At 45.9% G+C, this 24752-nt stretch overlaps 1 protein-coding gene across 1 annotated transcript in view; it reads left to right on the top strand.

The window, feature by feature from the left end:
* The window catches only part of FAM178B (family with sequence similarity 178 member B), a 291246-nt gene extending 270069 nt beyond the window's left edge, over nucleotides 1-21177 (top strand). Inside the window, exons 13-15 of the mRNA XM_058194648.1 lie at nucleotides 8571-8648; nucleotides 10886-11053; nucleotides 20847-21177. Coding sequence (XP_058050631.1) covers nucleotides 8571-8648; nucleotides 10886-11050 — 243 coding nt within the window. The 3' untranslated portion in view covers nucleotides 11051-11053; nucleotides 20847-21177. The remainder of the gene's footprint in view (nucleotides 1-8570; nucleotides 8649-10885; nucleotides 11054-20846) is intronic.
* The last annotated feature ends 3575 nt before the right edge of the window (nucleotides 21178-24752 follow it).

The following is a 24752-nucleotide window of genomic DNA, read 5'->3' as shown; positions in this document are numbered from 1 at the left end:
ATACCTTTGGTGTACTTTGGATGGTACCATAGTTGTTTTTTCACTCAATCTCCCCATTGTTCACTCTTGGTTCTTCCTGCTTCCTGGCACGTATTATGAGTAATAGTCTGCCTGACTCCCTCATAGCTTTGACCATGCCAGCTTCTCTACCTGGGACTGCTAAGCCTCACCTTTGTCAACTTGAAAGTTTGGGGGACACCTTAGAAGCCAACGCTTCTAAGTTTTTGTTTTTAATCTGAACTCACAAAGCATACCTTCAGTTCAGAAGTTCACAGAAGAGAATAAATGGTCAACATGGAAGCCATACAGGACAAAAGATATAATTTTGAGACGCATTTTTTTTTGTCTTAATGAAATCCTAGCTAGGCAAGATAAGTTCAGGAAACAGAGTTTATATCATCATTAATTATTTGTGGTGAATCAACCTTCAGAGTTCAATCCTAGGCAGTGGCAGATGTCTCTCTAGCAGGGCGCAAGGAGAAAATATGTGCTGTGAACTCCACAGGGGCATCAGGAAGGGCCTCCGGCCAGCAAACGCTCAGCTCCATTCAGTTGCCCAGAATAAAAAGGATCAGGAATTCTGGGAGTTGAAGTCCAAGGGTCGTAAAGTTGCTCACCCTTTACCATTTAAGGTCAGTGGAAATAGGTTCCTGGTCAAGAAAACGTACTCCTCAATAAATTGGGTTTACCTTTAAAGTGGAAATCTCTCGGCCTTTAAAATGGTCCCTCATATCTCATCCTTATGAACTGTTCCAAATTTGTAAATTTATACCCGACGTTCAGTTGTTACAGCCACGAGGAAGGGAAGGGAAGGGTTGGCTGATTAATAAGCACTTGTCTCACTAGCTGACGGGAATCCGCCGAGGCCCAGCGCTGGTAAAATGGATCAGACTTTACAGTAAAGATTTGGACACTACATCAAAGCGCCTTTGAGCAGAGAGGGTTCAGGCAGGGTCGGCTTCACCTGCACGGCGAGAGGACATCGAAGTTGATTTGTGCCTCCCCGAACCAAAGCTGATGGATCTGGAACCTCATTAGACCAACCCGGAAAGCGGAAGCAAAGACCTTCCTTTTAATTACCATGTAGGGCTGAGCCCTCCAAGCCACACGCAGCCCTCTCCAAAGGCCATTTTCCCTTCCCCAGGCCTGCATAAATTAGAAAGGGAAATAAACGGCTTAATGTCAGGATAATTTACATACCTGGCGAAGAATTCTAAATGCCTCTCTCTCTTTCTCTCTCTCTACTCTGCTCTGCAAATTTCTACTCAGAATTGAAGGCGGCGGGAAAAAAATAATTTGCAAATGGGGAGTTTTTGCAAGATAGCGTTCCTACCTACCTACCTACCTCGGCAATTAAATCATCGAGAACCATCTTGAATTTCTGACCCACGATTGAGTTATTCTAAAATAACCTTGTTAAAGACGAGAATTCCTAACTCTTCCAAATCGGCTTTTAGTTTTGATCTGGACTGGAATTGGGGATGAGCAGCCCACAAAAGAACACACAAAAAAAAACCAGGAGCTACAACCCCCCTTCTCAGATTCCAGAAGGTTACAGATTTCAAAATTAACACTCAAAAGAGTATTAATTTAATTTTTTTTTCGCAATTCCCATTTTCATGATCTATTCGGCTCAACTCCGCTAGAACACCTGCTTACAAGACGTTCTCTATCAGCATCTTGACGCCTTCTTATAACAAATTCTGACGAGAGCCAAAATAAGTCCACTGAATAATGAATACATGGTACAATATTGCCAATATCATGCTATAATACATAGCACAGTATTGGCAATATTAGCAGAACTCAAAAACTATGTTTGTCTATCTACCACCTACCTACCGACCTATCTGCCAACCTTTTCTACCTGTCTCGGGTTTTACACACATACATACACACACAATTATTACTGACAAGAGTGTAGGAGATAACCATGCTGAGCCCGAGGGAGGAATCAGAAGTCCAGTGGGGCAAGGGAACAAGGCAGTGGTGTAATCCAAATTTTTTTACTACTGGTTCTGTGGGCATGGCTTGATGGGTGTGGTGTGGCTTGGTGGGCATGGCAGGGGAAGGATACTGCAAAATCCCCATTCCCTCCCCACTCAGGGGCCAGCCAGTGGTGGTATTTTCTGGTTCTCCGAACTGCTCAAAATTTCTGCTACCGGTTCCGCAGAACCTGTCAGAACCTGCTAGATTTCACCCCTGAAACAAGGCAATGAGTCCACGAAGCAAAGGAACAAGACAATGATAAGGCCAGAAGTCCAGGAAACTTCAGACGTCAGCAACGGCACACAAAACTCCATGAATTCAGCACTTGTTCCCGACAAACGCCCCTCCCCACAGCGTCTCCTTAAGTCTCAGTCCCCAGGTGTGCCTTATGAAGAGGGGCGGGGCGCTCTCTTCCCGAGTCGTCGGGTCAGCCTGCGCCGTTCCTGCCTCCTCTCCACTCTCCGTGCTCAGGGATCAGGAGGGAGGGGCGGTCCTTGCTCATTGCCTGAGCTCCGTCTCTCCTCATCTCCGCTGCTTGCCCTCTCTTCCCCTCCTCTCTTTTGGTCATCCTGCCCCCATTCCTCCCTGCTGGCAAGCCGTCCCAAGCGCAAGGGACTTGGACTGCCTCCTCCTACTCTTCCCCGCGTTCTCCGAAGCCAAGAAGTTCGCCCACTCGGATCTCCATCAGCCCAGCTCTGGCTCATCGTTCTCCGCAGACTCAGGCTCTGACAGGGCCACGACAGTTGGTTCTTTGCAGCTTTCTGTAGGTCCACTCTTGCTTTTGAGTGGACCTATGGATGTCTTCCACCGACATCCAAAACACGAGATCAGCCTTTGTTCTGGTATGAAACTTAGAAAACACCTCCCACCCTTCTCTCCCCCATTTTATAGCCTCGTATTTTCCCCACCACCACCACCAATTACATTGCTGGGCATCGTTCCATTTTCTCCCCTATGATATATTCGGTTGTTTTATACTCAATTAGGTATGATATTTACTCCTTCGCTCTCGGTAAATTTTTATTAAATACTCGTGTCTACTACCTAGCATTTGCCAGGGAGCGCTCTTAAGTTAATGAGCCAAGATTTTGCTCCAATATTTTTTGTCTTTTTTTTAAAAAAAAAATAGAACTATAGATGTTCCAGCTTGTCCCCAAGAACCTCATACAATCGCCTGCCAGCCAGATAATTAAAATCCTTTAACTGAAAGATATGAAAACAACAGTTAGAAGAACCTTGAGCCATAGATGGCGTCCAGGGTAATAGATAAACAGGAGCCGAGATATATTTAGTTCTGCGCCTCTCTCGTTTTGGAACAAGCAAACTCTCTGGGTGGCCTTAAACCAGCCACTTTCTCTTGGCATCTCATTCTAATTTGCACCCTCTAATTTCCACTGGAGGAATAATTATACTGTACTAACTGAGGTGCCCAGCCAGACTTCTTGTATTAAATGCTATTGACTGGGCGATATTGACCGGCTAAGGAACTGTGGGAATTGATATACTAAAGTCACTGAAATTGAGAAACACTGTCTCTTTCCCTCTTTGCCTTCCTTCCTTCTCTCCCTTCCTTATTTCCTTTCTTTCTTTCTTTCTTTCTTTCTTTCTTTCTTTCTTTCTTTCTTTCTTTCTTTCTTTCTTTCTTTCTTCCTTCCTTCCTTCTCTCCTCCCTTCCTTCCCTCCCTCTTTCCACCCTCCCTTCCCTCCTTCATTCTCAACCTTCCTCACTTCCTTCTCTCCCTTCCCTTTCTCTCCTTCCTTCCTTCCTTTTCCTTCCTTCTCTCTTTCCTTTCTCTCTTCTTCCTTCCTTCCTTCTCTCCTCCTGTCCTTCCCTCCCTCCCTCTTTCCACCCTCCCTTCCCTCCTTCCTTCCTTCCTTCTTTTCCTTCCTTCTCTCTTCCCTTTCTCTCTTCTTCCTTCCTTCCTTCTCTCCTCCTGTCCTTCCCTCCATTCCTCTTTCCACCCTCCCTTCCCTCCTTCCTTCCTTCCTTCCTTCTTTTTCTTCCTTCTCTCTTCCCTTTCTCTCTCCTTCCTTCCTTCCTTCCTTCCTTCCTTCCTTCCTTCCTTCCTTCCTTCCTTCCTTCCTTCCTTCTCTCTCAGTCTCACTGTCTTGATGGTTCATTCTCTGGAAAAAAATTATGTGTGTGTGTGTGTCTATATACATATATATGTTTGTGTGTATGTGTATATATAATTATATATAATTTAAATATATATGGTTCATTATCTGGAAAAATTCTTACTCTATATTCCTTGTGTGTCCAATCACACTTGGCCAATAAAAAATTCTATCTATTTTTTTTTATTTGCATTTATATCCCGCCCTTCTCCAAAGACTCAGGGCGGCTTACACTATGTTAAGCAATAGTCTTCATCCATTTTGTATATTATATACAAAGTCAAAGTCAACAATCTGGGTCCTCATTTTACCTACCTTATAAAGGATGGAAGGCTGAGTCAACCTTTGGCCTAGTGGGGCTTGAACCTGCAGTAATTGCAAGCAGCTGCTGTTAATAACAGACTGTCTTAGCAGTCTGAGCCACTCAAGGACCCTTGTATTCTATTCTATATACATATTTACATACAGCGTTGTCAGCAACGCTGGCTGAGATATTCTGGGAGTTGAAGTCCGCAAGTCTTAAAGTTGACAAGGTTGGAGACCCCTGGCCTAGAGTGTTTGGGTGCACCTCTATCTGTAGGAGGTCTTCGGCCATTTTTAATTATTATTTGAATTTTCCCCCCCCCTTCGGCATGAAGTTATTCATCTGCATAGATCGGCTCGTGTACAATTTGCACAGCCACGAGATGGGAGCTGTTAAATGAAGAATAAACACACACCAGAATGCTATTCAAGGCTTCCCCTTATCTGTCTTGTTTTGGGTCAACATGGCTTCAGTTGAACCTGTCTGGATTTGGGTAGCTAAGCAAGGTCAGGTCAGGCTACGCCAGGCCTTGGATGGGGGGGGGGGCGTCTGTGTGCCCAGAAAGCTTTAGGTGGGAAGTCAGACTGGAAGCCTGAAAAGGCAGGTCCCGTTTAAGTTGTGAAGTTTGTGTCCATGAAGTTATCAGGACTGGCGTCTGACTTGAGAACAGCTTGACCCTGTTCTCAGAAAGACATGCGATTATCCGCTCGGCATCAATGCAACAAATAAAAACCAGGCAGCCTCCGTTACCGATGTACTAGCTTTCCATCCCAGCTTAATGAAGGCGATGTACATCATGCTTCCTATTTTCCCCACAACAACAACAACCCAGTGAGGTGGGCTTGGCTGAGAGAGAAGTCAATGTTAGTCAGTTCCATGACTCTTCGCCCCCCCCCCCCGCCCCCCGGGATCGTTCTTGAGTGGTGCCAGCCGAATCACATCTCCAAATCTTTGTCTCTGGATGAGCGGTCCTCACCCTCTCCAATTATATGGCATCACACGCGGCTCATCGGATGAGTCTAAACTGGGATTGAGCAGTCCAGTGATGTCCAGTGAATGGTGGGATTTTGGTCCGTCATTTTGATCTTAACCTCTTGTGTCGGCCACCACCGTTCCCTGCCTTCCGCCTTCACTCCTCTAGAACAGGGGTCTCCAACTTGGGAACTTTTTTTTTTAATTGAAAAAGTTTTACATAGAACAAATTTTAAAACCATCGTTCCCCCCCTTCCCCCCTGCCCTCTCCCTCCTCCTTCTCCCCCCCCCAAGACTTCCCAGAACAAAATGCAGGGTATAACATTTTTCAATCATAAGCTAAAATACCACAAAAATCTAGCTCATATACACGCTCTCCCAACACACCCTTAACTCCCCTTTCCCATTTAAACATATACATTAATATATACCATTCATAACATTATTCATAGACTATTTGGTACTTTTTAGTCCGATATTTGTTTTGAACATAATCAATCCACCTTCTCCACTCCAATACATATTTTTTCTCGTGAATGTTCTTTCAAATACGCAGAGATTTTTGCCGTTTCTGCTAAGTTTGATACTTTAAGTGTCCATTCTTCAATCGTAGGTAAATCTTCTCTCTTCCAGTATTGTGCAACCAAAAGTCTTGCTGCTGTTATTAAATTTAAAATCAACTTAGTCTCTATAACTGTACAGTCTGTAATTATACCCAATAAAAACAACTGTGGAGTAAATTTTATCTTCTTTTTCAGAATATTCTGCACAATCCACCATATTTTAATCCAAAATGCTTTGATTTTTTTACAAGTCCACCATATATGAAAATAAGTAGCATCCACACATTCACATCGCCAACATTTGGCTTGCATATTCGGATACATACATGCCAATTTTTTAGGGTCTAGGTGCCATCTATAAAACATTTTATAAAAATTCTCTCTTAAACTTTGTGCTTGTGTAAATTTGACATGTCAACCTTGGGAACTTTTAAGATGGACTTCAACTTCCAGCACCTGAAGGCAGGACAAGAAGCAAAGGATGAAAACATATCAAGGAGAGAAGCAACCTAGAACTAAAGAGAAATTTCCTGACAGTGAAAACATTAATTAACCAGTGGAACAGGTTGCCACCAGAAGTTGTGGGCTGCTCCATCAGTGGAGGTTTTTAAGAAGAGATAAGACAACCATTGGTCTGAAATGGTCTCCTGCTTGAGCAGTGGGGGGTTGGATTAGAAGACCCTCCGAGGCCCCTTCCAACTCTGTTATTCTGTAATGCAATTTTCTCACGGAGTTTCCACATGAACCAGGGAGGGATGCTTTCTTCCTTCCTTCCCCCACCCCCATTTTAGGTTCCCCACCCTTATAAAAAGATGCAACAGAAGGAAGGGACAGAGCTTGATCCTTTCTCCATCCTCAAGTCCAATCAACAGAGCTCAATGTTGTCTAGGACAGCGGTCTCCAACCTTGGCCCCTTTTAAGACTTGTGGACTTCAGCTCCCAGAATTCCTCAGCTAGCTTTGCTTGTGGACTTGTGGACTTGAGCTCCCAGAGTTTCTTGACCAGCTTTGCTTGTGGACTTGTGGACTTCAATTCCCAGAGTTCCTCAGCCAGCTTTGCTTGTGGACTTGTGGATTTCAACTCCCAGAGTTCCTTGGCCAGCTTTCCTTGTGGACTTCAACTCCCAGAGGTCCTCAGCCAGCTTTGCTCTGGGAGTTGAAGTCCACAACTCAGCTCTGGGAGTTGAAGTCCACAAGTCTTAAAGGGACCAAGGTTGGAGACCCCTGGTCCAGAAGAAATGGGCCAAGGGATAGCTGTTTGCCAGACAACTGGTATTCCGTTTTCCCCTCCTGTGGTCGAAGGGAAGAGAGGAACCAAAGATGTTGGGTGCCAGAAATGAGATATGGAGGACCAGCTTCTCCATCTCCTTAGCTTAGATCAGGGGTCTGCAACCTTGGTCCCTCTAAGGCTTGTGGACTATGGAAGAGTGGCTATTAAAAGTAGCGAATTTAGCGGAGATGGCAAAAATCTCAGCGTATCTGAAAGACTATTCACAAGAAAGATATATACTGGAATGGAGAAGATGGATTGATTATATTCAAAACAAATATCAGACCAAGAAGTACCAAATAGCTTATGAATGAATAGAAAGTAAAAATTGTATTTGTATATTTTTCTTTATGTAAAAGGGGAGTTGAAGGCTCTAGGGGAGGGATGGGAGTTTATGGATAGTTAGCGTATTCTAGTTTATGATTGTTAGATGTTATACCCTGTATTTTGCTCTGGGAAGTCCGGGGCGGGGGGATTGGGGGGAGGGGGGAGGGGGGAGGGAGGGAGAGGGGAGGCATTTGTGGAAATTTTCTGTAAAACTTTTAATAAAGACTTGTGGACTTGTGGACTTCAACTCCCAGAGTTCTCTGGGAGTTGAAGTCCACAAGTCTTAAAGGGACCAAGGTTGGAGATCCGTGGCTTAGATGACTGTTGGGAGGATTGGACCACTGATTGCCCCCCAAAAGGGAAGGAGGCATGAAGTAATAATAATAATAATATCAGAGTTGGAAGGGACCTTGGAGGTCTTCTAATCCAACCCCCTGCCCAGGCAGGAAACCCTACACCATTTCAGACAAATGGCTATCCATCATTTTCTTAAAAATTTCCAGTGTTGGAGCATTTACAACTTCTGCAGGCAAATTGTTTCACTGATTAATTGTTCTAACTGTCAGGAAATTTCTCCTTAGTTCTAGATTGCTTCTCTCCTTGCTTAGTTTCCACCCATTGCTTCTTGTTCTACTCTCAGGTGCTTTGGAGAACAGCCCAACTCCCTCTTCTTTGTGGCAACCCCTGAGATATTGAAACACTGCTATCATGTCTCCCCTAGTCCTTCTTTTCATTAAACTAGACATACCCAGTTCCTGCAACCGTTCTTCATAGGTTTTAGCCTCCAGTCCCCTAATCGTCTTTGTTGCTCTTCTCTGCACTCTTTCCACAGTCTCAACATCTTTTTTACATCGTGATCAAAACTGGATGCAATATTCCAAGTGTGGCCTTACCAAGGCATTATAAAGTGGTATTAACACTTCACGTGATCTGGATTCTATCCCTCTGTTTGTGCAGCCCAGAATCTGTCTGCAGGAGCATCTGCCTCTCTGCTTAACGGATCTCTTTTCTTTCTCTCTCGCTTGCAGGCCTGTTACCTTTGCTACAACCTCCTGGTATTAGCCAATGTGGTGGTGGGAATCAAGCCAGCAACTCCAAGAAAGCAGGTGAGATGGGGACCAGGGTCAGGAGGCAGCAGGAAAACTAGCTTCGGAAAATGAAAGGCTGTGTTCAGACCAACCTTAGACAGCCAATCTCATGTTAGGAAAATATACGCATATAGGGTTCCGTATATTGGAATAATACGTACGCGGTGTGTGACATTTAGCCTGGCAGCTGCTCAATTTTGCGGGCAGCATAAATCCCCCGTTCACAGCTCCATTGGAGCCAGCTTGCTTGTACAACTCACTGAAGTGGAGAAATGCTGGCTCAGGGCATCAGCGGGTCTTGGGGGAAGGTGCAAAATTGATGTAGTTTGCAATTAATGAGTAAGAGGCGCTCAACGGAGGGCTCTCTCAGGAAATGTTGGTCTAGACGCGAACAGGGCTGTGGGGAGGTTGTGGCTGAGCACACGCTGGGGAGCCAACCAGCACCTTAGAATGTTTATTGTGTGCCAGGCCATTGTATGAAGGCGGGATGTGGTCTATTGGGGCTTTGCCACAATTATGGCTTATTAACGTAGATTTATGTCAACATCAATTGGGTGAACACAGCCAAAGATAATATGAGCCATCTTTCAGGTAGAAGAGTGGAGGGCAGGAAAATGCTCTCTTGCATATGTTCCCATGGGAGTTTTGTTGAAACAGGACTGTCTAATTGTACGCACCATCCAGAGTCCTGGTTGTGAGATGGAAGGCTACATAGATTTAATAAGTAAATTTTTTTTTAAAAAAGGAGAAAGTGAAATTGGAGGGGGTCAAGAATCACGTGAGATACAAATATTTCTGCTCTTCCCTTACTTAAGGCCTTACAATACCTTTAGCCGGGTCTGGAAAACAATAGCAATTACGATCACGGCACAAATGTTAAAGTTAATGGCATGCTTAATGAAGGGTTTTGTGACTTGGCCTGGTGTGCAAGTTCAACCCAGAAAATGAGTTAATTCAGCCCTGCACGTTGAGTGAACGGAGTGATGTGTGTAACATGTAGTTTGGCCATTCTCGACAGCTAGTAAAACCAAAGCACAAATATTTCTGTTTTGCATCGTTTCAGGATCCAATCTGGGTCAGTCCTCTGAACCAGCCGTTTGGTTTTCTGAGCTTTCAGACTCATGCGGGAGCCCATCTTCAGGGAACTACTACACTCTAGCAGACACATACTCTACTAAAGAGAAGTTCCCTGAGGATGGGCTCTACTACACCTCCAAAAACTCGGAAGACAAAACCTCTGCTCCTGGCGATCGATTCAGATTGGGTCCTGCAAATATGAACCTGGAACACCTATACAAGCATTCACCTTAATTTGTGTATTGTTTCACTTTGCAAGTGAAGTACGAAACCCATGCAGCTCTCGCTTACTTAAACCAGCTATGCTGGCTAGGAATTCTGGGGGTTGTAGCCAGCCGGTCACATCTACAGGGCTCAGGTGGGAGACGGGGGGAGGGGGGGATTTCAGATTCTAATGGGATTATGGGAATGACCTTGAGAGACAGGAGGAAGAGCTGCAGATCTGACATAGGCCAAACAAGTGGTAGTTGTGTCTGCAGAAGGAATAAGGGCCTGGCAAACATTGCAAAAGGGACGCCCCCCCCCGCCCTAGTTTCTTAGACAGTAAAGGTGGGGGTGGGAAAGATGTATTTTGCAAGGTTCTGTTCATGTAACCTTAAAATAAAGTAGAATTGCTGTATTTTTTGGAGTATAAGACGCACCTTAGTTTTTGGGGAGGAAAATAGGGTGGGGGGAATCCTGCCTACCAGGTATTCATCTGGCTAGCGTCCTTCGCCTGGTCAACTTCAGCACATTAGTTCCTTTGCTTGTTTTGAGGCTGGGGCTGGTTGGGGCTAAAAACCAGCTTCAAAAGCACAGCTGATCATCATCAGGAGCTCCGGTGACTAAAGCAGGCGAAGCACGGAAGGGGTAAGAGAAGGCAGCAGCTGTTCCGGGTAGCCATTTTGGGCACCGCACGCGGGGTTACGTTCAGAGTACCCAAATTTTCAGCCTCTTTTAGGAGGGAAAAAAATGTGTCTTATACTCTGAAAAATACGATAGTTCATCTGGGTGGGCTTCCTGTCTGGACTACCCACCAAGCTGGCACAGATTGAGTCCTTCTCCACTCACTGAAATGCAACATGTGATATTCAGTCCAGGTTAGCTTTGCTCCTGCCGCGTTTCTCCCGTCGCTACCCAATTGAGTTCTTACACAGTTGGTCTCCCCCGTTCTCTCCTTCCACCCGCACCCTCCACAGGGCCACCTCCAGCAGCTTTGCCTCCACGTGCAGCAGCACATCAGCAGCAGCCTCCGCGAGGACCCCGCTCTCCTCTACCGGACCAAGCTCAAGAACCTGGCTGCCCAAACCTACGTCAAGTGGCAGGAGCTGCTGTCGCAAGGCTGGCTCCAATTAACCTACTAGCAGGTAGTTTTCGTGGGAGGTGGAACCAGGGCTGGGATTCAGAAATTTTAACAACTGGTTCTTTGTTCGGTTGCTGGGTGGGCGTGGCCATGGTGGGCGTGCCTACTCGACCTCCTGCAACACAGGGGGGGCATTTTCGCCCTCCCCAGGCTCTGGAGGCCTTCCTTGAGCCTCCAGGAGGGCAAAAACGGCCTCCCCTGGGCTCTGGAGGCTGGAAAACAGGCCCATTTCCGGACTTCCGAAACTTCCGGCAGGCCCGTTTTTCGCCCTCCCAGAGCCTCCACACGGGCCCTGCACTTACCTGCTTAAATTTTAAATTATCAAATTGATTTTATGGGTTTTAAATTTTTTGTAAATTTTAGAGGGTAATATTTTATCTATAAGTAGCCATATCAAATAGGTTTTTTAAGGGTTGTTTTTAGTTTTGTATTGTTGTTTTCTTTCTGTATTTTATTCTTGGCTGTACACCGCCCTGAGTCCTTCGGGAGAAGGGCGGTCTATAAATAAAAATATTCTATTCTATTCTATTCTACCTGGCATCAAAACGGGCTGCGTGAAGACTCCTGGGAGGGGAGGGGCGGTGTGGCAGTCATTTCTTGCAACTACCAGTTCGGCAAACCAGCTTAAAATTAACATCCGGTTCGCCCAAACCGGCTGAATCCCACCCCTGGGGGGGGAACCTTTCCTGCGCGACCTCAAGAGCTTTGAGTTAGACCCACACCCTGTCCCCCCACCACCACCATTCAGCTAAACATCCCTGGGGGAAAGTGAGAGGAACCTACTACTGAAATAATTCCTCCCGCCCATCCTTGCAATGTTCCACGCCTTGCCTTGCATGCAAAAAATAAAATAAAAAATGGCGAAAGGTCAGAGCCTGTTGAGCATTTGGGGGGGAGGCCACAAAAGGCAGGAAAAGGGGCGAAAGGAGAACCCCCCCCAAGCGCCAGGCTGGGGAAGGTCCCGTGCACAACCCTCCTCCCTTCCACTGCACGGGTGAACAAGTGTCCTGATGAGTGTGCGTGTGTGCGTGTTAACATATGTTTGCGCTGGGTGCCATTTGGAATATATTCTGCTCCAGGCAACAAATATTCTGATTCAGCCATGGAACAGAGCGAAGTCCTGGCAGCTGCAGTTCCAGTTTCCAGCTGTCTGTGTCTAATTGCACATTGCAACCCACCACCCACCCCAGCTGGTGGCAGAAAGCCCACCCTGCAGTACGTGGGATTAGGAAGAAGCCGAGCGAGCCGGCCCGAGCTCCTTTGCTCCGAGTCAGGCCACAAAAGGCTTTGCTTGGATGCTAGGCCTCAGCAGCCGGCCAAGAAATGGAAGTGCGGCCGATGCACTCTGGCCTGCAGAGAAACACACCGCTGTGTACTTTCCGTTCCCTCTGCCATTTGCAAAAGGCTCCCAAGTCCAGGCCCTTACTCCAAGAGGAAGCATTTGTAAGCCCCCACCACCACCGCTCCCAGACAACCAGAACAAAATGGGTCAAAAAATGCCAGATTTGTTTTTAGTTTCAGTTTTGGAGACGAGGGGCAACGCGCCCTTTAGAGCAGGGGTCTCCAACCTTGGTCCCTTTAAGACGTGTGGACTTCAACTCCCAGAGTTCCTCAGCCAGCTTTGCTGGCTGGGAGTTGAAGTCCACACGTCTTAAAGGGACCAAGGTTGGAGACCCCTGCTTTAGAGCAAGGGGTGAGGAACCAGTGGTGGGATTCAGCCAGTTCGCACCACTTCGGGAGAACCGGTTGTTAACTTTCTGAGCAGTTTGGTTGTTAACTTCCAATGGTTGTTGGAAGAAATCATTAGGGCAGAGAACCGGTTGTTAAATTATTTGAACCCCACCACTGTGGGGAACCATGACCCTTTTCTGACTCCTGGACATCAGCTCCCAGAATTCCTGAGCTGGATCAGGAATTCTGGGAGTTGAAGTCCGCCAGTCACAAGAATTCCTGGCTCGGGAATTCTGGGATTTGAAATCCATCAGTCACAAGAATTTCTGGCTCAGGAATTCTAGGAGTTGAAGTCCACAAGTGACAAGAATTCCTGGCTCGGGAATTCTAGGAGTTGAAGTCCACAAGTGACAAGAATTCCTGGCTCGGGAATTCTAGGAGTTGAAATCCACAAGTGACAAGAATTCCTGGCTCGGGAATTCTGGGAGTTGAAGTCCACAAGTCACAAGAATTCCTGGCTCGGGAATTCTGGGAGTTGAAGTCCACAAGTCACAAGAATTCCTGGCTCGGGAATTCTAGGAGTTGAAGTCCACAAGTCACAAGAATTCCTGGCTCGGGAATTCTGGGAGTTGAAGTCCACAAGTCATAAAAGGCCCGTGGTTTCCCATCCCTGCTTTAGAGCAGTATTCCTCAACCTTGGCATCTTTAAGATGGATGGACTTCAGCTCCCAGAATTCCCCAACCAGCTATGCTGGCTGGGGAATTCTGGGAGCTGAAGTTCATCCATCTTAAAAGATGCCAAGGTTGAAAATCATTGCTTTTAGAGGCATGAGAAGCGTGCTGGGTTTTCTTGGTGTTTCCAGCAAAGCTAAAAAATATAACTCTCCAGAAACCACAACCAAGTATTTATGCACCTGGCAGCTGAGCCAAGCAGGTATGTATGCACGCAGATATTTACGTTTAAATTTATATGCGGCCCATCTCACCCTGCAAAGCAACCCTGGATAGCTTTTCGGTCATGGAACTGATATCACAACTGAAATAGAATAGAATAGAATTCTTTATTGGCCAAGTGTGATTGGACACACAAGGAATCTGTCTTGGTGCATAGGCTCTCAGTGTACATAAAAGAAAAGATACCTTCATCACGAATCATAAGGTACAACACTTAATGATAGTCATAGAATAGAATAGAATAGAATAGAATAGAATAGAATAGAATAGAATAGAATAGAATTTTTTATTGGCCAAGTGTGATTGGACGCACAAGGAATTTGTCTTGGTGCATATGCTCTCAGTGTACATAAAAGAAAAGAGACCTTCATCAAGGTACAACATTTACAACACAATTGATGGATTCTGCAGGGGAGGGCACAAGTTTGCAGCTCCTACATTTAGTCCATGCTGTTTTCACCTTCTCTAAGGTCCTTTTTTTTTTGAGAGCCACTTTGGTATAATCGTGGTTAAGGAAGCAAGCTAGAAAACCAGGAGACCGTAAGTTCTAGTTCCACCTTAGGCACAAAGCAGGGGTGAAATCCAGCAGCAGGTTCTGACGGGTTCTGCAGAACCGGTAGCGGACATTTTGAGCAGTTCGGAGAACCAGCAAATACCACCTCTGGCTGGCCCCAGAGTGGCCTGGGAATGGAGATTTTGCAATATCCTTCCTCCAGGAGTGGGGAGGGAATGGGGATTTTGCAGTATCCTTCCCCTGGAGTGGGGTAGGAATGGAGATTTTGCAGTATCCTTCTCCTGCCACGCTCACAGAACCAGTAGTAAAAAAAAATTAGATTTCACCACTGGCATAAAGCCAGCTGGATGACCATGGGCCAGTCACTCACCCTCAGCCCTAGGAAGGAGGCAATGGGAAAACACTTCTGAAAAGTGGAGGATGTATTAAGAATCGGACAGGGTTGACCTTGAAGCTTAAGAACCAGTTTTGGCTTCCTGAAGGTTTACCGATAGGTATGTTTGGAAAACCAACAGAATTGGAAACACGACAATCTAAGTCCTTGAATGTTAACTGCCCCAGTTGTGTGTTAGAAACACCACCTTTTCACCTTGACATGGGGCTGATATTTCTGGAGGCTACTGTTGTGACCCAGTAAGTAGTAGGAAACTCAGTCAGTGTAAAAACAAACTAACTTTATTCGAACAGCTGAGAATTACTTCATTCCCAGCGTAGTCCAACTAAATTAAAGCAAATTCCTCCCAACACAAATTTCTCAGTCCTATCACCAACCTTGGTCCAATTAGGCAAACTGCCAAAGGCCTTTCTTAACAAAAGTTCAGAAGATGCCAATACGAAACAAATGCAACAAGACAAAGCTATCAACATTGTTTTCCAGCAAAGAGCCTAAACGTCATTGCTGGTCTTATGGGAGGGGCCAATCATCTCTTGGCCCTACTCCGAAGTCGTCCTCTTGGCTTGAACTGCTCTTGCTTTCTGAGAGCTCTTCTCATGCGTGCATTAGGAACAGGCTCCTCCTGTTCCTCTGCCTCACTACTGTCAGCCTCTGGAGGCTCTGGAGTCCACACGTCACTCCCCGATGGCCCTGGTCCCACCTCAGCCTCCGACGCAGAGCCCTCATCTGGGCCTTCCCCAGCCTCCAGGACTGGCCCACATTCCTCCTCAGCCTCATCGCTCTCCGACTCTGTTGCCAGCTACCGAATGTTCCTGGTCTGTGACATAAGCAAGTGGGTTGAAAGGAACAAGGAAGTAGGATGCCGTTGGACCTCGGGAACAATATCCTACTGTTGGAAGATGGAACAAATGTTTGTGGAGGTGGAATTTGTTTAAATTTTTATCCCCGACACTGAGTGTTATCTGCACTAACGTTCAATATGGATTCCTGCATTGGCCAAGGAGCGGAATTTCATTACTATCCCCGATTCTACGGACCGGAGGCATGAATTTCCTTCCTAGAGAAGACCTGGCCCCGATGATTTTCTCAGACCTTTTTAAAAACAGGGCCAGCTTCAGAAATGATCAAGAGGAGCTGGTGGGGTTTGAATTCCTGCCCCGATTTATAATTCTTCCTCCAGATTTTTTTATTTTTTTTTAAACGATGCCAAAAGATGGAATCAGACAGCGTACTGACGTGGGATTGAGATTGCTATGCCGATCCGAGTTTAGCCCCTGGCCTCTTGAATTTGGGGAATTTTATTTTATTTTATTTTATTTTAAGACGGAAAAAAATTGCAAACTTTGCTTCCAAACTTTGAGACAAGCCTCGCTTTCTTCTGACATTCGGCCTTCTGTTCGGGAGGTTTCGTAACCTGTTTCTGCAGTGGGTCAGAGCGCTGGAGAAGTCCTGGAGGCAGATCATTCTCTGCTATTCATCCTGTCCCCCAGAACAGGGGTCTCCAACCTTGGCAACCTTAAGACTTGTGGAGTCTTGTAGTGCTAATAGTTCCTGTACTGATCCATGAGGAAATCCAGAGGAAACCTGTGACCTGGAGAATCTCTATAGACTTTTAGCTATACAATTTGGGATGAACACCCTTGGAATGGTGTGGGAGTAGGAATGGATTTCCAGAGGAAAAATTGCAGGCTACAGAAACCATTTGCACCACTCAAATGACCCTGAAATCACCGATAAACCTCCAAGTGGCCTCAACGACCCTCTAAAAGGATGCAAATAACCAGCTGTCTGCAAGGAATATCAATCCTTCCGTTCCCCACCATCCGGTCAGAGCTGAAGAAGCTTCTTGGAGGAGAAGCAAAACGTCTTCAAAAGAGAAAAAAAAACCAGAAAGTCCAGTTGCCTCTTGAAAAAAAAAAATCACCTTTGGGTCACCTCTGCATTCCTCCTTCGTATTCCTACTGCGACTCACTGTTTTGCAAATGATGCCGTAAAAATTTTATCGTTTCCTCCTGTAGCTTTGCATTATTTGTGCTGCCAGCTGGTTGCTGGCCATAACTAAATTATAGCGATAATAACATCCTCCACCCCCACCCTCCTCCAAATAATTGGACTAATTTTTCCTGTTGGGGGGGGGGTGAGGAGAAGAAGGCACTTTTAGTGGTTTTCAGGACCTCGCTGAAACCGGAATCGTTTAACCCCTTAATCCACAGCTGCAAACAAACAAACAAAAATAATGTCTGAAAATTATTTCCATATTCTCTCTGCTGATATCACCGTATATCCGGTCACATCTCAATGTCTTTCCTACTCGGGGCCCGGCTGGCCATAAAAACTCACAGTGTGACTTTACCCCCCCTCCCTTCTCTCTCTCTCACTCTCCCCCACCCCAACTCTCACTCTCTTCCTGTAGAAAGTACCGAGAAGGCGTCCCTTGCCCACCCTATGTGTAGATTTTAAAATAAATAAATAAAAATTAAAAAAAAATTTTTTTTTTAAAAAAAAGCAACTTTGAGACAACGATGACCTGGATGACTGAGAATCTCCACAGACACTCCACAAAAGGATGTTTAAAAGACACCGCACCTCCCACCTCCCTTTGCCAGCACCAGCAGGAAAGAATAGAATAGAATAGAATGGAATAGAATAGAATAGAATAGAATAGAATAGAATAGAATAGAATAGAATAGAATAGAATAGAATAGAATAGAATAGAATAGAATAGAATAGAATAGAATAGAATAGAATAGAATAGAATAACGGATAGGATAGGATAGGATAGGATAGAATAACGGATAGGATAGGATAGAATAGAATAGGATAGGATAGAATAGAATAGAATAACGGATAGGATAGGATAGGATAGAATAGAATAGAATAGAATAGAATAGAATAGAATAGAATAGAATAGAATAGAATAGAATAGAATAGAATTTTTTATTGGCCAAGTGTGATTGGACCCACAAGGAATTTGTCTTGGTGCATAGGCTCTCAATGTACATAAAAGAAAAGATATGCTCATCAAGAATAGAATAGAATAGAATAGAATAGAATAGAATAGAATAGAATAGAATAGAATAGAATAGAATAGAATAACGGATAGGATAGGATAGGATAGGATAGGATAGGATAGGATAGGATAGGATAGGATAGAATAACGGATAGGATAGGATAGAATAGAATAGGATAGGATAGAATAGAATAGAATAGAATAGAATAGAATAGAATAGAATAGAATAGAATAACGGATAGGATAGGATAGGATAGGATAGAATAACGGATAGGATAGGATAGAATAGAATAGGATAGGATAGAATAGAATAGAATAACGGATAGAATAGAATAGAATAGAATAGAATAGAATAGAATAGAATAGAATAGAATAGAATAGAATTTTTTATTGGCCAAGTGTGATTGGACCCACAAGGAATTTGTCTTGGTGCATAGGCTCTCAATGTACATAAAAGAAAAGATATGCTCATCAAGAATAGAATAGAATAGAATAGAATAGAATAGAATAGAATAGAATAGAATAGAATAGAATAGAATAGAATAACGGATAGGATAGGATAGGATAGGATAGGATAGGATAGGATAGGATAGGATAGGATAGAATAACGGATAGGATAGGATAGAATAGAATAGGATAGGATAGAATAGAATAGAATAACAGATAGGATAGAATAGAATAGAATAGAATAGAATAGAATTGAATTGAATTGAATTGAATTGAATTTTTTATTGGCCAAGTGTGATTGGACACACAAGGAATTTGTCTTGGTGCATACGCTCTCAGTGTACATAAAAGAAAAGTTACCTTCATCAAATTACAACACTTACAACACTTAATGATAGTCATAAGGTACAAATTTAACACTTAATGATATAACACTTAACGATAGTCATAGGCTACAAAAGGAGCAGAAAGAGCCAATTCTTTGACTGGTGTGGACTGGATGAAACGTTCTCCCTGCCTCTTGAAACACCTGGCTGCACCCCCAAAGAGTGGTCGCCCAATAGCTTTTGGGCTAATGCATTTCAGGAAAGAAAGGATCCCGCCACAGGGATCTGGTCTTCTCCACCTCGCAACCAGTCCGTGTAATCCTCTGTGCCCTACTGCCAGCCCTCTCTGCCCTCCGATTGAGAAGCTGAGCTGTCGCCAACATCCTCCTATGCAGACATGATGGAAAACAGAAGCTCCCCCTGCTAACTCTTATTAGTCAGGAACTTACTCACTCCAGACGGACTGTTTTGCATGGCCCGAAGTCATCCAAAGGCCTAGAAAATCGTGGGGGTGGGGAGTGGGGGGGGAGGCAGCAGGAAATGACTTCATGGTGTGGCTCTAATCAGGGGGCCTCAGACCAGTGACTGCCCTATTCATCAGGAGCCCTGGGGGTGGGAGTGGTTGTCATTTGTCTCCTGTCTGGGTACCTTGGGCCGGATCAGCGGAGATTGGAAAGAATTGGAAGAGAGTTGATAGGTGAAGGGTTGGCATAGGTGTCTCCCAGAATCCATGCTGCTCCTATGCCAGGGGTATCAAACTCAAGACCCGCGGGCTCAGTGGTGGGATTCAGCCGGTTCGCACCTATTCGGGAGAACCGGTTGTTAACTTTCTAAGCAGTTCGGAGAACCGGTTGTTGGAAGAAATCTTATTTTGTTTTTTTCCCCACTTTACAGGGCTAATCCTGTAAGGAAGGCAGGAAGGAAACATTCTGGTGGTGTTTCTAGCCTAATCTTTATTGCCCTGCTTACAGAAACTGCCTCTCTGGTTAACCCTTAGTACATTGTAACAGCTAAGGCGAAGCGCCCATTGATGTGAGTGACATTGAGTTGGCCACGCCCACACAGTCACATGACCACCGAGCCACGCCTACCCAGCTGGTCATTAGGGCAGAAAACCAGTTGTTAAATTATTTGAATCCCACCACTGCGCGGGCTGGATCTGGAAACAGCAAAGGACCGGCCCGCAGTGCCTCTGCCAGTGAAAGTGGAGCTCGCGGCGGCCACACGCAGCCCTCCCGGCTTCCATTTTTGGCTGTGACGGCCTCCCAGGCTCCATTTTTGCTGGCAGAGGGCTGTAGGACGTTGAGCTGCCCATACTCACCCCGGCCATGTCCACTCAGCCTTCCCCCCCTCACCTCGAGGTCAAACACAACCCTGATGCAGCCCTCAATGAAATCGAATTTGACAGTCCTGTCCGATGCCATTCATTCAGTCACCCTCGGGACCGTTTCCCTGGCACGGCTTTCTGCAAAACGGAAGGGGGTCTCCTGCTAAAAAATTGCCCCTCTTGCGTTCACGGTAACTAGTCTCGGGCCAGAAAAGGGTCTCTCCTGGGTGAGCTCCAGACTTTGGAAGTTTTGCCAGCATCTCATGAAATCCTCTGCGGTTTGCCACCGGCTCGCTGCCCGCACATGCGCAGTGCGCGCCAAATGCACATTGCACGCACACGCACAGTGTGTGCCAAATGCACACCGCACGGAAGGTAAGTAGAACAGCGAGGGGGTGAACAGCTGTGCCGCGCGATTTAGATTTGCTAGAAAGCAGGAGAATGTAAATCACACGGCACAGCTGATCGTTGGAAATACCAGTTCGGACAAACTGGTTTTAAATTACCGGTTCGCCCAAACCGATAACTTTTTTTTTTACTACCTGTTCGTCGAAACTAGTAGCTTTTATTATTACTGGTTTGCCCGAACCAGTGTGAACCGGTAGCATTTCACCCCTCGACCACCCACACCCCCACTTTTCTGTGGCCAGAAAGATCGGCCAGAGCTGCTCTCCTGATTCCAACAGAGCCCCCTCCTCATTTTAGAGCGGGGTTGACATTAAAGTGGAAAAAAGCCTGCCTGATGGCTGTGACAACAGTCACTCCAGATCAGGGGTCTCCAACCTTGTCAACTTTAAGACTTGTGGACTTCAACTCCCAGAAGTCAAAGTTCTTGCCATCTGGGAAGTCAAAAAGCGGAGATTTGCTTCCAGGACTCGAAGGCGGTTGCTCGCTCAGGGCTGGGGGAGGGGGGAGAAAGTCACTCTGCACGCCCGCAGGGGAACTGTCACCGTTTGTGCCAGCGAGATGTCGCTTCCCACCCCCGTGTGTCAGTCGGTGGGAAGGGCCCCGGTAAGGTGCCCAGTCATGGCACCGCCAGCTTAGTAGCAAGAAAAGATATTTTGCCTTATTTAGCACCTCCTGGCCATCACAGGTCTGTTCCTAAAGTTTATTTTTGTTTTGTTTTTTCCTTGCCTTTTTCTTCCTCTTTTTAGGCCGAGAGTGATGAGCTTTAATGAGACATCCGGGGAACAAAAGATCTTTTGCCAGAAGGAACAGCATCACAGAAAAGAATTTAGGGGGATGAAGTTGGGGCATAGACCATTCAGCCACCCCCTGCCCGCCTCACAGCCGCCAATAAAAACCCGAGTTCTTTCATTCTCTCTCCCCTCCCAATTCTTTCTCATAAACTTTCTGAGCCTTTCCTCCATGTGTCTCTTACAAGGCGCATCCTTTCTCCCAGGGCTAAGCCCACCTCGTTTACTGTTTACCGTTTTCTTTCGACCCTCCTGTGCCTTTAAGCTGCCCTCCCCCTCGTTTTCAAAGCAGGAAGGAATAACAGCTCCTCTTATGCTCATGAAAGAGGTTAAAATAAAATTTTTGATGGATACGATTTCTCTCTTTCCCTGGCTGTTTTCTGGCACTGTTGTTGAGAGTCTGCGGTGGCAGAGATGCAGAATTCTCGGTCGGTGCAGAGGGGAGATGCTAGTTGAGTAGCGTCTACTCAAAAGTTGGTCTTCCGTGGAGAAATTGCCAGGAGAAATCAGAGTACAGGAAGTTAAGTGCAGAGAAGGGCAACCAGGATGATGGGACTGGAGGCTAAAACGTATGATGAACGGTTGCAGGAACTGGGCATGGCCAGTCTAGTGAAGAGGAGGACCAGGGGAGACATTATAGCAGTCTTCCAATATTTGAGGGGCTGCCACAGAGAGGAAGGGGGTCAAGCTCTTTTCCAAAGAAACCTGAAGGCCAGACAAGAAATAATGGATGGAAACTGAACAAGGAGAGATTCAACCTGGAAATAAGAGGAAATTTTCTGACAGCGAGAACAATCAACAGATGGAACAGAAGTTGCCATCAGAAGTTGTGGGAGCTTCATCACTGGAGGCTTTCGAGAAGAGACTGGACTGCCATTGGTCAGAAATGGTGTAGGGTCTCCTGCTTGGGTGGGGGGTTGGACTAGATGACCTACAAGGTCCCATCCAACTCTGTTAATCCAATCTAATCTAAACCTGCTTCCTCCAAGGCACAAAGTGATAGAAGGCGCCTCTCATCTCATATATATATTTAACAGCACTTTTCTTCCTAGCGGTCCCCGCCAGTGGAAACCAACGCCCGTTTACTCAGAAGTAGCTGCCCCTGAGTAAATGCACGCGAGCTGATTTTGCACCTCGATGTAGATTTGGTGGGGTGAGGTGGGGTGGGGTCTTGCAAGCCCCCAGGCTTGCTGTTCAGGCGCCGGGGCAGCGAAAGGATTAACGGAGCTGCTGCCACCCACCTCTTGTTCCGGCCGCGCGAGCCAGGCAGAAGAGTGGGACCCCAAGGCTGGGGGTGAGATGGGGTGGAGTGTGAAATCTCACTCCCTGGGCTGCGAAGCGCAAAGCAAAGGTGGAAGCGGGGAGGGGAAGGTGATAACACGCGGGAAAGAGAAAAGAGAATGTGTGAATAGAGCCCCTTGGACCAGCGCAGTCTATCCCAGAGCCGGGCTAGAGACAGCCTCATTATCAATAGAGCCCCTTGGACCAGTGCAGTGTACCCCTTAGCCCCCGAAGCCGGGCTAGAGGCAGCCTCATTGTGAATAGAGCCCCTTGGACCAGTGCAATCTACCCCGAGCCCCCAAAGCTGGGCTAGAGGCAGCCCTCATTGTGAATAGAGCCAGTGCAGTCTACCCCGGAGGCCCAGTTAGAAACAGCTATATCGTGAATAGAGCCCCTTGGATCAGCGCAGTCTATCCTTGAGCCCCCACAGCCGGGCGAGAGGCAGCTTCATTGTGAATAGAGCCCCTTGGACCAGTGCAGTCTACCATCCCAAGTCCCTGAGACTGGGTTAGAAGCAGCCAACAGAGGCTTAAGTCAGTGAAGTTGGAAGGATAAGGGGTGAAAAGACCCGGCTAGGGACTGAAGCTGTTGGGTTTTGTAGTTGCAGAAGACCAGGATTGTCCAGGATTGTCGCAGCTAGTTTAGAATAGAATAGAATAGAATAGAATAGAATTTTATTGGCCAAGTGTGATTGGACACACAAGGAATTTGTCTTGGTGCATATGCTCTCAGTGTACATAAAAGAAAAGATACGTTCATCAAGGTACAACATTTACAACACAATTGATGATCAATATATCAATATAAATCATAAGGATTGCCAGCAACAAGTTATAGTCATACAGTCATAAGTGGAAAGAGATTGGTGATGGGAACTATGAAACGATTAATAGTAGTGCAGATTCAGTAAATAGTCTGACAGTGTTGAGGGAATTATTTGTTTAGCAGAGTGATGGCCTTCGGGAAAAAACTGTTCTTGTGTCTAGTTGTTCTGGTGTGCAGTGCTCTATAGCGTCGAGAGTTTCCCAGCCTGCTTTGCTGGCAGAGGAATTCTGGGAGTTGAAGTCCACAAGTCTTAAAGTTGCCAAGGTTGGAGACCCCTGTTCTGGAGGGAGCACCTGGTGCCATCCCTGTTGGGCATTGTTTAATCAGGAAACCCCTTGTTTTTATTTTACTTACTTAAATTTATTGGCTGCCCAGTTGAACCTCTGATGCAAGAACAAGCTGGGGTCCACGTTACGCCCTCAATCTGGGTACACTTGGCCGTGATTTGCTGAACCAACCAGAGCAGGAATAATGTCCAACTGTAACTTTAAGACCTGTAGACTTCAACTCCCAGAATTCCTCAGGTGGTTTTAAACACCTGGCTAGGATGATATGATCACCTGATACTGGTTGATTGGTTCAGGAACCAGCTTCTCTTGTCTTGTATACCTGGATTTGAATTGTTATATGAAGCCCCTGGTCAGGTGGCATCATTGCTGCCAGTCTCAGAAATCTCCCCTGTTCAGAAGTGGGCAGCAATAATCCGGCAGCTAAAAAGAAAAGTTTTTGCTTTTGAGAAAACCTGGAAAATCCAGAGTGGAGCAAGACGCCTGTCACACAAGTAAGAACAATTTTCCCCTTTGTTATGGAATGCTTTATAGCAAAATAAAGTTGTTTTGTTTTAAATTGCTATTTAAAACCAGAGCCAGTTTTGGCTGTTGTAGTGATACCAACCGGGTCCAGCTAATTTGATTTGGTTTATCAACAATCTCTGCCTCTGGTGGCTCAGAGTCTCTGGTGGGCCTCTGGTGGCTCAACAGACTAATGCAGTCTGTTATTAACACAGCTGCTTGCAATTACTGCAAGTTCAAGTCCCACCAGGCCCAAGGTTGACTCAGCCTTCCATCCTTTATAAGGTAGGTAAAATGAGGACTCAGATTGTTGGGGGGCAATAAGTTGACTTTGTATATAATATACAAATGGATGAAGACGATTGCTTGACATAGTGTAAGCCGCCCTGAGTCTTCGGAGAAGGACGGGATATAAATTCAAATTAAAAAAAAAAAATCTGGTTGAACTGTGGATTTGCTGATTGGCCTAAAGTCACAATCAAATATGGGTTTTTTTTTTATATAAAAGTGGAAATGCAAGCGTGTCTCGATGGAAACGGGTCGGTGTGATATGGCTCAGAGGTGGGTTTCAGGAGGTTCTGACCAGTTCTGGAGAACCGGTAGCAGAAATTTTGAGTAGTTCGGACAACCGGTAGTAAAAATTCTGACTGGCCCCTCCCACATCTATTCTCTGCCTCCCGAGTCCCAGCTGATTGGGAGGAAATGGGGATTTTGCAGTATCCTTCCCCTGCCATGCCCACCAAGGCACGCCCACCAAGCCACACCCACTGAACCTGTAGTAAAAAGTTTTGAAACCTACCACTGGTATGGCTGTAGTATTATCTCTTAACCAGGGGTGAAATGCTCCCGGTTTGGATCGGATCGGCCAATCCGGTAGCGATGGCGGCGGGTGGTTAGGAGAACCGGTAGCAAAAATCCCTCCCCCCCCCCGCCCATGCCCAGCTGAGCCACGCGATCGTCAGAACCT

This window comes from Ahaetulla prasina, chromosome 9 (assembly GCF_028640845.1).
Source record: "Ahaetulla prasina isolate Xishuangbanna chromosome 9, ASM2864084v1, whole genome shotgun sequence".
Taxonomy (NCBI): Eukaryota; Metazoa; Chordata; class Lepidosauria; order Squamata; family Colubridae; genus Ahaetulla; species Ahaetulla prasina.
The sequence above is the reverse complement of the archived record's forward strand: the minus strand, read 5'-3'. Positions and strand labels throughout refer to the sequence as shown.